This window comes from Stegostoma tigrinum, chromosome 13 (genome assembly GCF_030684315.1).
Source record: "Stegostoma tigrinum isolate sSteTig4 chromosome 13, sSteTig4.hap1, whole genome shotgun sequence".
NCBI lineage: Eukaryota > Metazoa > Chordata > Chondrichthyes > Orectolobiformes > Stegostomatidae > Stegostoma > Stegostoma tigrinum.
Window position 1 is genome coordinate 46,049,804 of NC_081366.1, and position 14,342 is coordinate 46,064,145.

At 39.4% G+C, this 14,342-nt stretch overlaps 1 protein-coding gene across 1 annotated transcript; it reads left to right on the plus strand.

The window, feature by feature from the left end:
* The first annotated feature begins 990 nt into the window (after positions 1-990).
* Positions 991-12,153, plus strand: kiaa1191 (KIAA1191 ortholog). Its single transcript, XM_048543789.2, has 8 exons — positions 991-1,246; positions 1,397-1,479; positions 2,005-2,192; positions 4,436-4,553; positions 6,648-6,772; positions 7,530-7,639; positions 8,525-8,670; positions 10,786-12,153. Exons 2-8 carry the CDS (start codon positions 1,455-1,457, stop codon positions 11,001-11,003), a joined length of 930 nt encoding a protein of 309 aa, XP_048399746.2. The 5' UTR covers positions 991-1,246; positions 1,397-1,454; the 3' UTR covers positions 11,004-12,153.
* Positions 12,154-14,342: the final 2,189 nt, after the last annotated feature.

Genomic DNA, 14,342 nt, shown 5'->3' on the forward strand with positions numbered 1-14,342 from the left:
TGTTGCCTCCAGCAGGATGCCACCACCAGACATCCTCCTTTGCCAGCCTTCCACAAGGATCTTTCACTCCTGGTCACCGTAATCCACTCCGACTTCACTCCCAACAACCACCCCCTGCCCAGCACTTTCCCCACAACTGCAGAAGATCTAACACATGTTCATTTACTTCCTCCTCCTTCAGTATCTAAGGGCCCAAACACACCTTCCAGGTGAAGCAATGCTTTACCTGCACTTCACTCAATCTAATCTACCGCATTCACTGCTCACAATGTGGTCTCTCCTCTATGGAGGGTAAATGAAGTGTACACTGGGTGACCGCTTCACAGAACACCTACGCTCTGCCCGCAAGAAAAAAGACCTCCGAGCTCCCAGTTGCCTGCCATGTCAACACTCCACCTTGTTACCCGGCCAACATCTGCGTCCAGGCTTGCGGCGGTGTTCCAGTGAAGCTCAGCGCAAGCTGGAAGAGTAGCACCTCATTTCCGTTTTGGGACTCTACGGCCTTCTGGACTCACTATCGAGTTCAATAATTTTATGGCCTGAGGCACCTTCTCCCATGTGTCTTACCGCAACTCCTACGCTGTAACTACACACCATCCATTATTAGCCACTAATAGTCCCCATTAGTACCTATTCACTCTCGTGGGCTGATTGTTTCCATTTCTCTGTTTGTCCAACTGTTCTTCTCCTCTGGTCTCTATCTTCAACTACGGTTCACTCCTTGCCCCTATCCTGTTTTCTGCATTAAAAAGTAACCTTGTTTTTAACCACCGAGACGTTAACTCCAACTTCTCCCCCACAGTTGCTGCCAGACCGGCCGACCCTTTCCAGCAAATTTTGTTTTTGTTCCAAATCAGGAGACGCACGTTCCGAGCGGTGGTATGGGTGATGTCATCTATTTCCATGGTAGCCGGGGGGCTGGTGGCCAGTTCCCCTTCTGATTGGATGGTCGGGCCCCCCCTTTGTAGAGGTGTACGTCACAGCCGGCGGCGGGCGTAACATTATAAAAGGCCGGGTCAAGGTGCTCTTTGTGCCGTGATTCGTGGTGGAGTTGTTTTTGTTTCGTTGAAGACGTGCTGCGGGCGGAGGACAAAAAAAATACCTCTGGCACACACAAGGCAGCACAACCCCCACCCCGATCTCCGCCGTTTCATGTGAGCCCCTCAGGCGCTGAAAGCCGCAGTATGTTTCAATGTAATAGGCTTAAGGCCTGGGGAGGCCTGCACCCAGTGATGCTGTTGCTGCGGTAGGTCTTCGCACCCATCACCCGAGAGAGAGAGAGAGAGAGTGTTTGTGTCATCGCTTGGGGACGTGAGCATCATGTCTCAGTGAATGCAGGGCAGAGGGGCGCACTGCGGCGTCTACTGTCTGATTCCTTTATATTTTGTTCTAATAGGTGAAGCGAATCTAAAACGTTTCCTTGAGGCTGGGAAGCTCATGGTCAAATCGCTGTGATGGCTTCGAATGAACATAATCCTGGTAATTTAGGCTCGTTTCTCCCGCTGCACTTTCCTCCCTTTTTTAAAGGCACAACAGACCTTCCTGAAGTAGTAGGAACTGCAGATGCTGGAGAATCTGAGATAACAAGGTGTGAAGCTGGATGAACACAGCAGGCCAAGCAGCATCAGAGGAACAGGAAAGCTGACGTTTCCAGAAAACCGTTTTCTGGAAAAAAGGTCTAGGCCCGAAATGTCAGCTTTCTTGCTCCTCTGCTGCTTGGCCTGCTGTGTTCATCCAGCTCTACACCTTGCTATCTCAGACCTTCCTGAATTCATCCATTTGCTGTGTCGGGTTGTTTGTGCATTAAGATGGAGTTGCTCAGCCGATGCACCGCTTTAATGTGCGTCGAATGTAATAGTCCAAATTGTATTCAGCAGAAATTGAAATATTACTTTAAGTGCACTTGAACATGGCGTTGTTTATTGACGACTGAATACCGCTGTTGCCGTTAACACAAAGATGTGATCTCGTTACATCGAAATGTGCTGTCTATGCCTTTTGCAGCTATCGAGCATCCTTCGAGCTTACTGGGAAAGCTGTCCCTGCCCATTGGGATGCACCGTAGGGCATTCAGTTATGATGACGCCTTAGAAGATATAGCGCCAGTGACACCCCCTCCCCCTGATATGGGAAGCAATATACTGTGGAAACAGCCTGTTATTCCAGAGCGAAAATATCAACAATTAGCAATGGTATACTTTTATTTATCATGAGAGCTATTACATCTAAATGTCTTTATTTCCATAAAAACTAAATATTCTTGTGTAATTTTGGGAACCGAGCAGGTTTGTTCTTGTAGGTGTATCACTTTTTGTTTGACATCCATTTCAGATTACTGATTTCTCTCTGCTACCTACAGAAATATTTTTCCACAAGACTGTTGTCGTACTTCTAGATTTTTGACTTTTTGAGGTGATTTTTCTCTTCTATTGTACAAACTGTCTATCGACTGACAATGGTGTCAATATACTGGAAGCAGGGTAGCTGGTGGGACCTGGGTGTATTTACTCAGTAAACAAAAGCAGGCAAAATTTGTCAAAAGACAATTTCTACTGACTGTGGCAGCAAATGAAACAGAAATTGCCCCAATAAAAGCAGAGTGCATTCTCCAACAGAACACAACATAATTACATCTGTTGCTTTTAGTTGTCGAGTGAGATTTGATATTTTCCTGATCTTGTCCCTGATGAAATAAATCTTGCTGCACTCTCTGGTTTGCATAGACAGTAGCAAAGACTCATTGTATGCAGGGCTACGATGCCCCGTGTTCAGCTTGTCGAGGCGATTATTTCTTCTGGCTGGAATGTGTATGTGTTGGTAGGTCAGTTGGGGAGTATTTTCCAACAGCACGGAGGACTGCATCGAAAATTCCTCTGACTTTACTTGGGTACATGCAGCCTGTTGTAACCCTGAAAACTGACCAAATCTCATGACCACCAACACTATCTTATTTCTCGGATAGCAGTTTGAGAAGACAGCTCACTGCCACCTTCTCAAGGGCAATTAAGAATGGGCCATAAACAATAGCCAGTCAGTGAAGCCTATGGCCCATGAGCCTTTAATTTTTAAAAAAAACCTCAGCTGTGTCAAGTACTGAATGAGGAAATTTCTACTTAAACTAATTGCTGTTTTGGAGATTTAGGAAATATGTCTCCTTTCCCTGCCTGTCCTTCCTGCTGTCACCACCAAAGGCACAGCTACAAAGGCTCTAATGTTTGGAATTGTCATTCTCTGCCACTGGTTATGTGCTTCCATGTCTGTTCATGTTGCTTGATGTTATTGGTTTATAATGTTCCTCTGAAGTATCTTGGCTATTTTAAACATGATTAAAATAGCCGTGTAAAAACAGCTTGTTGGCACGGGGGTAATCTCTGTAAAGGTTAGTCGTTATTTTTGTTATGGCATGCCTCTACATCACATCCTCACTTTGACTTGAACCTAGATTTTCTGTCCCAGAAGGTGGCTCATTACCACCATCACAAGTTTTCCTCAACAGAGGCCTTTGCAATCCTATCAAAGAGCATTGTGCTGGCTGGCAATTTTTTGATCATAATGAACTCCACTTTGATTTTTAAAATTTAGTACTTCTAATAGGGGCATGCACCTAATGAAAGTAGACTTCCAGTTTGTTTCTTTTCTTTCAACTATACCATAAATTCCTGACACATGTAGGCACTGGCATGTTTCCTACACTTATGACTGTAGGAAATTGTTTTGCTGCTGACCAGACTTTACTTTCTATAAATCACTGGAGTGTCTTCAGATCGTGACAGAAACAAAAATGCAATGTTCTTTTTGATAGTTTTTAAAAATAACCTTACAGGTTTGTTTGTTTCAATTTTGGGGCATATATTCTGAAGGGTTAAGCTCTGAGGCTGTGAATTTGGAGAATGTACAAATTACTTGGAGAATTACATATCAGTCAACAGTGGTCCATGCAGATATTCTACTAGCCTCCTCTTGGAGCTGTTTTGCACACAGAACTGTGCAATATTTCTAATTTGGTTATTTTTGTAGTGAAAGTTTCTTTTACGAGATTAGCCCTTTTTTAATTAGTCCAAATGTGAAGAACATCTCAATTCAGCTTGTTTATAACATCTTAAATAACTATTACAGTTAATGAACAGGCATAGAAGTGAATGGTACTAATTTGCAATAGCAATGCAACGATTTGTGGCAATTGTTTTAATCAGTGCAGCCTTTTGAACTTAATGCATAGTTCTGTACTGTAAAGTGTATCTATTAAATAAGGAAAAATACCTTGCCCAGACACAGGGAAACTTAATTTTACAGCTGTTATTTATGCAACAAATGTAGATTTTGGCTCCCAAGATTATGCAAATACTTGTGCATACTTTTTGATTTGTAAAGTAAGAAGAAATTGTATTATGATTTAAGTATTCAACGAATGTCACTGTTTCATGCTCCTTTCCAGGTGGAAGATGGAGAAAATGTTTCATCTTCAATCACCGCTCCATCAGCTGAAAGCCAGAGCAAAGTCAATGTGGTGAAAGCCAAAGCAACTTCTGTCATCATGAACTCCCTTATGACAAGTAAGATGATAGTTTAAGCCACTAAGATTTGCTGAGCCAAGCATGATTTTACTATTGCATTAAGATGTACAGACTTTTGGAAATGTTATCAAGCTCCTAATTAAAACATCTAAAATAATGGAATAATACACATAGTAATAATACTAGTTGTAGCTATGCTTCCGCCTTCCATCCATTCCAGACTCTGGCCATTTAATCCCAGATAACTAAGTCTACTTAGTACAAATTACTGCCCTAATTAGATTTGGGTCAGCATTTCAGCTTGCTGATATGAAGCTGTCCAGCATTTTCTCCCCAGTTGTCTCAAATGAGCATTGCCTTCAAACGTCTGAAATATTTCTGCCTTTCAACTGCAAACCCACCTAACACCATCTCTTTGTTTGTGACTCGCATTCTGGCCAACCCAGACAATCCTGGTCAGTAATAAATGGTCTCTTTTTGTGACTGTAGTACAGATCATTTTCACTTCACTCTCTAACCACTACTTCCATTAACCATGTCTATCATCAGCAAGCAGTCACATTGGGGAAGGATATAATCTGTCTCTCTTATAGTAATGTGTTCTACTGGTTCCATTTTACCATATCTAATAAGTGGTGCATGTATTTTCTTGGTTTTCTCCCAGACTGCCTTTCCTAAACAATTGACCAAAATTTCCTTTAACTTGGTGTAACCAAAAGTTAAAACTATCCTTTTCATGCTTTTTTTATTTGTGCTACTTCAGCTGCCTCAACAGCCAAAACTTTTTTTTTTGCTTCTTAGCTAAGCTTCTGAATACATGCTGTCTGCTTCATCATTGTATTACCTGCCCCTTGCCAGTAATGCCACAACTCCAGTTTAGTTTCCTCACCTCATAATGGGTTTTCTCTTAATGCTCATCAAAATTTGCTGGAAAAGCTCAGCAGGTCTGGCAGCATCTGAGAGGTGGGGGGGGGGAATTGTTCACATTTTGTGTCCAGCTAACCTTGCTTAGAACTCCCTCAAAATTCTGAGGAAAGGTCACCGGACCCGAAATGTTAACTGATTTCTTTCTTTTTCTTCACAGATGCTGCCAGACCTTCTGAGCTTTTCTAGCAACTTCTGTTTTCATTTCTGATTTACAATATACTCAGCTCTTTTGATTCTCTCCAATGCCCACCTGGTTCACTTTTTTGTTACAAAGGCAAAATTCTGCAAATGCTGGTTATTTGAAATAAAAACAAGAAATGTGCTGCCGGTCAGGCAGGGTAAGAGAATGAAAGATGTAGTAATGTCACTGGATTGGTAATCCAGAGACTCTGGTTAATTCTGTAGGGATATTAGGATTTCTTAGCGAAGGGATGCAGGTGTTTAAAGTGAGACTAAGATGTTAACTAAAGAATAGCCCTTTAAAATGTCTGAAAAGTGAAGTCAACAGAACATCTCTTTGATGGCAGACTTTTTCTCCTTCCACTCAACCCTTTTTTTGCTTTTTAAAACCTGTTACATTTATAACCTTAAGTCCTGATGTACAGTTATCAATAGCAAGTTTAATAACTGATCATGTTCCCTATGTCTATTCTACAAATAATTTTTGCATTTCATTGGCTCATTACACTATGCATAAATTCCATGATTTGTATTCTTCAAAAATGTTTACTTTCTCATCTCTCCTAACTCCTTGCTTCTTTTAGTCTCCACATTAGAATGGCAAAGTTCAAACAATAAAGGAGCCAGCATTTATTTTATTCTCAAGCCTTCACCTTACCAACCTTTCAGTGCTGTTCCTTCTCCAACTTCCTTCTGTCTTACTGCTTCCATTCTGCTTTTAACTGTTACCTGGAACCATTTTGATTACTCGTCATACTCGGGACCCTGTTTCAATCAACTCTATGATTTTCTGAAGCTGTGTAATTTTTATCAGCTTTCTGTGAAGTTCTCTAGACAGCATTCTGTCTTGTAAATAAAATTATTGGGTGCCTTCTGGTTAATAACTTTGGATGTATTAAATATCAGCTCTATCAATCGCTGTTTTATAACTTGCACTTAACATTTTCATTTGCTGTTGACTATCTAGTCAAAGTAATGTTTCCTCTACGTTTTGAGTAATTTTGTTTCTAACACTTTAATTACCAGAGCAGACACAGGAAAGCATACAGCGATTTGAGAAGCAGGCTGGTCTGACAGACGCTGGTTACCAACCACACAAGGGCCTTGTTGCAGAAGAAGCCAGCTATCACCGTGTTGGGGAAGCTTTACAGGTGAGAGTAGAGTGGTTGTTACACCCATGAATTGTGTCCATGTCCCACCTTTTCATTAAGACAGATACTCAGTTCTTCATATTATGACCATCTGTTATCCTAATGGATGTGTTAGCACCTTTTTTGCTTTCATTTGTTTAGCTCAGACCAGCTGTGTTGAGATTACTAAACACCTTTGTATTGTTGGATGATTATTATTTTATATATGTATGAAAAGTTTGAATCAAAATGTTGAGCATACAGGAAAATCATGGATAAGGGTCAGTCCTGGTCTGTTGCAGTAAGCTTTTTCTATTGCCAATGTTTCATTGAGGTCAGATAATGAGCAGATTATTCAACTAATTTTAAAAAAAAACCTTGTTCCCTTTCAATTAAGCACTTTTATTTTTTCATTCTTGCCAAAGCTGAAGACTAACTCATCCTAAGAGCAAAATAAAAAATGTTGGAAGCGGGTCAGCCAGCATCTTTTTGGAGAATAATGTTTCAGGTTTATTAGCAGTTCCTGTTGCCAAACTCCTAAATTGAGGACAGACTAGAAATGGGCCATAAAACCCTGCAGACTGAGTCATTTGTGTAACAGTCTTCTAGCTCAACTTTTTTGGACTAATGCTGCAACTGCTTGCACTGTGCTTTTAAAGCACTTTTTCCAAGTTACATTATAGCAGCTTTATCAAACAAATATCTTGCCATTAAGATTAATCTATCTGGTCACTGGCTGCCTCTTTTAATATTAGTGTTTGCAATGTTGTTGAAACAGAAATTCAAAATACAGAATGTGGAATCAAAAAAAGAAGAGCAGCAGATATCCACTTCAGCTCAGTCAACACCCACTGGGACTCCACAGGCCTCTCCAATGCCAAATCGCAGGTATGGAAATAGTTATAAAAACTAGCAAAATATCTGCTATCTAGGCCAACTCAAATAATTACAATACTTTTAGCTAGTAATTCAATTTTAATCGAAAATACTGCATCGTGGCCAACTAAATATTAACCATAAAACACCCACCTCCCAAACTTTAGTAACTGACTTGATCAGTTTTTTGCCCATACTGAAGATGAGTGAATTACTGCCACCGAGTGACAAAGAAAACAGAATTTAGCATGAAGGATACATTTGGATAAATTGCACTAAAGGGCAACCTCTAAATAGTCATTCTTATGCTGACAAGATGTTGCGACTGTTGTCCAATAAGTGTGTAATCAGTTTGAAAATGCAAACTACATTCCAACAGAGAACATCAATTCAATTTAATTCAAATATGATTAATAGCTATATTTTCCAATATGCAGAACAACTATATTTATACAGACTAGCTTGTGGCAAAACAGTAGGTATCTTAATCACCTTTATTCAAACAGCTTGTGTCACACCTCTTGATAAGGTAGGACATGAACCTGGTCTTCTGACCTAGAGGTATGGACACTACCACTGAGCCATAAGAGCCCCAGCAAAACACAGTATGCTATTCACATCAGTTATTGTCCTTCTGTGCATTCCTAGCCATCTGCGTACTCTTTTTCTAATTGGCTATAAATCTTGCGCATTCTTAGTTAAGGTGAAATTGCCCATTTTGTTATCAGTTATGACATGTTGTATAAATGTTATACCAGTTAGCCATCCAATCATTTACAAACAGTGTCACATCAAAGTCATAATATTAGGAAACTAGACTTCCAAAAATATTTAAGTCATTTCATGCCTTGTAATCCAGTGGGAGAAGTATTTTTACTGCTCCTTTGGTGGTTTCAGATATTTGTTTGGCCAAGGAGCGACGACTTCTGATTTGAGCAGTAGGAGTCTGGATGGAGATTCTTCTATATTTGCCAGTGACTCCACTGCAGCTGAAAAATGGAGACCTTTCATGCTTACGCAGAATTTCAGAACAAATGAATCAGGTGGGAAGTTCAACATTTGTTACTTGAGCATGCTTAGCACTACTTCAGTCCTAACCTTCTGCTATTGCCTTGAGTTGTGAACATGTCTTGTAATCAGGTGCTGTTTTGAAAATCCTATGAAATATGCAAGGCATTGGTAGGTTTCATTATGTCCTCAAAATAGTCTGTTGCATTCCATGAGAACTGTCAAACACGGTGTATTCGTGTACAAAGATCCTTGTCTTTTCAGTTCAGTATTAGTTTTATCCTGTGCAAAGAATATTGAATCATGCTTGCATTACCACCTTCTGAAAGCTTGCTTGTTACTGAAATTAAATGACAAATCTGGTAACTGCAGACCAATGTCCTTATCTTTTGAATAGAGGTGTTATGCTGGTAAGTTCTGACCTTAGTGCAATGGTCTGCATCCTGCAGTTCTCAAGCAGCAAACAACTGTTTTTAAGACCTTGTGTAGCTTCCAAATCACCAAGCCTTCCAGTTGGACTGCATGAACATGAAAAATACTAAGCCTATGGAAGTGAGTTTACTTGCTGAGCTGGAAGGTTAGTTTTCAGACATTTCGTCACCATTCGAGGTAACATCATCAGTGAGCCTCCGACGAAGCGCTGGTGTTATGTCCCACTTTCTATTTCTGTTTAGGTTTCCTTGGGTTGGTGATGTCATTTCCTGTTCTTTCTCAGATGGTGGTAGATTGATTTGGAGCCAATGTGTTTGTTGATGGAGTTCCGGTTGGAATGTCATGCTTCTAGGAATTCTCGTGCGTGTCTCTGTTTGGCTTGTCCCAGGATGGATGTGTTGTCCCTCCTCATCTGTATGTAAGGATACGAGTGATAGTGGGTCATGTCGTTTTGTGGCTAGTTGATGTTCATGTGTCCTAGTGGCTAGCTTTCTGCCTGTTTGTCCAATGTAGTGTTTGTCACAGTTCTTGCAAGGTATTGTGTAGATGACGTTCGTTTTGCTTGTTGTCTGCATAGGGTCTTAGAGACCCAGACCCTATACAGACAACAAGCAAAACAAACGTCATCTACAAAATACCTTGCAAGAACTGTGACAAACACTACATTGGACAAACAGGCAGAAAGCTAGCCACTAGGACACATGAACATCAACTAGCCACAAAACGACATGACCCACTATCACTCGTATCCTTACATACAGATGAGGAGGGACAACACATCCATCCTGGGACAAGCCAAACAGAGACACGCACGAGAATTCCTAGAAGCATGACATTCCAACTCCATCAACAAACACATTGGCTCCAAATCAATCTACCACCATCTGAGAAAGAACAGGAAATGACATCACCAACCCAAGGAAACCTAAACAGAAATAAAGTGGGACATAACACCAGCGCTTCGTCGGAGGCTCACTGATGATGTTACCTAGAATGGTGACGAAATGTCTGAAAACTAACCTTCCAGCTCAGCAAGTAAACTCACATCCAGAACCTCAACCTGAGCTACAAATCTTCTCAAAACTCACTAAGCCTATATACTGAGTTGTCCATTATGCTGTATCTTACAGTTTCCAATGTTCTTAACCAGAAAACCATTAGGCTCTATATCAATTTAAGTAGTGGTTGCGCCATGATTATAGGTTGCCTTTGGTATGTGGAGCAAGGTTTATGGTATCACTCTTACTATCACAGTATAGATGCTAATTTATTTAATCTGCTATTAAACGTTTCTATAAATCATGAAGCTATCTTAATTCTATGTTTGTTCAAAACATTATTTTGCTGACAAATCTTTCGTTGAAAAGAAGTCCAATTCAAATTTTAGTTTTCTACTTCATACATGCGTTATAATCATTTTACCAAAACAGTACAATTTTTCAGCTATTTGGTTTAAGAGTGACCTTTTTTATCCCACGGCTCCAATAATATACATTCTAGCTACGATTTTTATTTTAAAAAGCTTTCCTGTTTTAAATTTGGACTTCAAACCTCCTAATAGTGATGTTGAAGAATAATTTTTATTTTAACGCTTCAAAAGTGTAAATATCTTGTAAGCTTTCATTACTGGTGTTTTGAAATTTGTACTCTCTAATTTATTTACATAATAGTTTAAAATTTCTGTTTTAATGCTAACAAAGGGATTATTTTTTTTCCAGGTGCCTTTGCTATTCAAAGTTACAAAGGCTTGCAAAAACCTTCCCCTATGGACATCATGCGCACTCAGGGCACTGCTACTCAGATAGCAGAAGATCATGCAAATTTAAAACCCCCCAATATGGAAATACCTGTGCCTGAAGGACAGAAAAAGCAGTCTGTGCGTACCCATGTTGTGAAGCCCAGAGATGTGAACGTCTTTGCTCCTATAGGCTTTTAATACATTGTACCATTTTTTCTTTAGCGTTGGCTGTTTGAGAACCTTTAACTTCCTCCTTATCCATGAGATCTTTATCCTGTCTCACTACCCTTATTCTTAAGATTTTACTTTTAAAATGAGGGAAGAAATTAGCAGAGAAGGAAGAGAAGTTTGAGTTCTGTTGTAGAATCAGAGCCTGTTTGGAATACTTAAAATTTGCAATGCTCATTTGCACCAAAAAAGCTTGGGTTGCGACATTTCTGTAGCCTTTACCATCTTTACTGCCCCACAGCAAAAAAAAACACTTGCAGCCAAGTTGGGGAAAAAGCCTTGGTGTTGTGATGTGTGCTGAGGTTTCTGGTTAAGATCCGTGTGCTGAGGTTTCTGGTTAAGATCCACACTCTCTCGCAAGCTTGGTTTTGTATGCAAAAACACGGTGCTGGAAAAACTCAGCAAGGCTGCCAGCATCTGAAGAGAAATCGGACTTAATGTTTTTTGGCTCTGGAGACCCTCCTTCACTTTGTTTTTGTTGCTGATTTACTGCATTCACCATTCTATTGGTATTGATTTCATATAGCCTTGTTGTAGAGATGTGACTAACAAAGTGTTAGGGAATGTACTCCTGTTCCTGAGGTCAGGAGAAACATTGAGAGAGCACATAATACTAAAGAGCCACGTGTATACCTCTATTTATGGAATTGTACCATAGTTAAATAAACTCATGTACCTAATTCTGTGACTATATTTCAGGCTTCTCTTTTTTCAATTTGGCATATGTTGTGAACCATTTTGTAATGGAGACTAAACAGATTTGCTGACCAAAGGTGTATTATGGTCAGCCTTTATAATTTAATGCATTTTTAAAAGACATTAAGAATGAATAACTTTATACAAATCAGGCAGAAACTGTAAATTGCAAATCTAGTTTTTTAAATAACTGGTACAAATTGACTTGATTTTCCTTTTGTATCCAGATGTGTTGCTAAAGGTTTTTGTAATATTGTGCATTTGATTTGTTCATTTTTTTTTTTCAAGAGACGATTGATGTGTTCCTTTCTCATGGGTTGGTTTTTAAATTGCCGTTTGAAGTCTTGACATTTCTCCATCGATACCAAGAAAACTTTGTAACTGCTTTTGAAACTGCCATAAAAGGTCACATTTTTATTATTTATCAGTATTTCTGCTAGTGTATTAACTTTTTTAGTTGTCTTCAGTCTGAACTGTAGAATCTAGATACCAAGATATTGTGACTTTTTAAAATTTAAATAGTTAAACTGGTTATTTAAAATTTTGAAGCTTAGATTTTAATCCCTTGAAACAAGTGAATTATCAGTATTAAAATGGCAATTGAAGTTTTTAATTGAAAACTTTTTTATTGCATTTCTGGTCTTGAGGAATTTATTCGCAACTAATTCTGTGGTGCATGAATCCTAACTTTTATTGTTGGAAGCTTTCTAATATGGGAGTCAGTCATAAGCGCATAAGCTTTTTTAAAAAAAGGACCAAACCATTTAATTCTAATGTTCACACTTGTAACACCACACAAGCATCACTATTTTTGCCTGATCATGTTCAAACACTGGCCTTTCACTCCTCCTTCCATTTTCCTCTCAGACATCAAGCAGTCCTTTCATTAAAGAGTGATTTGCTGATCAAATTTGCCACTTTTAATCCTCTTTCCCACTACTACAGTTGATCTCTCTGACCGCCTGCACTGTTAAACTTAAGCATTTCATACTGTGTATGACTTTAAGAAAATTTTGAAATTAACAATAGAAATATACCAAAAGATGGCATTTGTCTAACTTCTAATCGGTGATCTAGATGAGCACTGATGGCACCACAAGTCTTTTTAAATTTGTAGAACATGGATAATGCTGGCAGGATTGTATTATGCATTGCTAACTCCCCAGGAGAAAGTGATGGTGAGTTACTGCCCTGAAATGCTGCAACCAATGCATGGAAATTACTACAGGTTCCAAGAATCCAGCAAAGATGTATAAATTTTCAAGTCAGTGCAATGTGACTGGATGCTTCTACTGATGTCATTGCCATCCCGCACCTAGGGATAGAAATTGCAGGTTTGGAATGTGCTGTCTAAGTCTTGTCAAGTTGCTGCAGTGTATTTCATTGTTTACACATACTGCAGCCAAAGTGTTGGTGGCAGAATGAGTGAATTTTTACAATGGTAAATGGGCTGCTTTGTCTTGTGTTTGGTCAAATTATTGTAGTCTATTTTAGACATGGTAATCCGTTGCCCTCCTGAATTGTATCTTGTTAATGGTGGGCAGGTTTTGGCAAATTGAGAGAAGTTGCTGCAGAACACTCAACTTTTGACTGTGTAGCTATAGTACATGACTGATTCTGTTCAGTTTGGTGATGGGAATGTCCTGCAACACAGTGGCTTGAGGTTATTTCAGAAGGTAATTAAAAATAAACCACATTTCTGGAAGCCTGGAATCACAAATAGCCAAATAGGTAAAGATCAGCTTTTCTTAAAGGATCTGAGTAAACCATGTGGTTTATTGTGATAATCCTGTGATTGCATCGTCAATGTTATTGACAGAATAGAAAGTTACTAGGTTTACTTAACTGAATGTAAATTCCAAATGTGCCCTGGCCACATTCTCATTAGAGTAAGATGACCACTATAGACAGTACTCTGGTTATGTTTGGGGAACCCTGGGCTTTGCAACAGAATGAATAATCTGCCTTGCTTGAAGTGAAATACTAAATCCAATCGGACCATATGATGTATTTAGCTCTTTCTGGGCACTTTATCTTTACTAACTTTGCCCTCTGGAATGTTACCCCAAAAAGAAATAGGGAAAACACATTCATTTATTTTCTACATGATGTAGGAGCCCATTTGTATGGTAAGATCTGTGTTTACAATCAATTGAATTTTGTTTTCCAGCCAATGGATGTATGACTATTTGCCAAGTGCTTTGTCGTTGTGTTCTTGCTCCATAGAACTTCCTTATTTATCCCTTTATCATGTCTCTTTGCCTGCCTTCACACTTACTGAATACTACTCTGTTCTTTCAATCCTGCTCTTTACTCCATTTCTTTCTAATCTGTCTAGGATCTGTTTCTGATAAGGGCTATGTATATCTCCAGACACTAATGTGGAACATCTGACAAGGCTGTGCTTTTGGGTACAGATGTGGAAGCATGTAAATTTTAAGTATCATTTGACTTGATGCAAGAGTTGTACCTTGAACTAACTGCCAAAATCTTCCACAGAATTACTGATGTGGAAACGTGCCATTTGGCCCATCGTACCAGTTTTAAAAATTGAACATATCACCCAGGACCCTTCACTTGCCTCTTCTCCACAATCCACACTTGTACCAATTT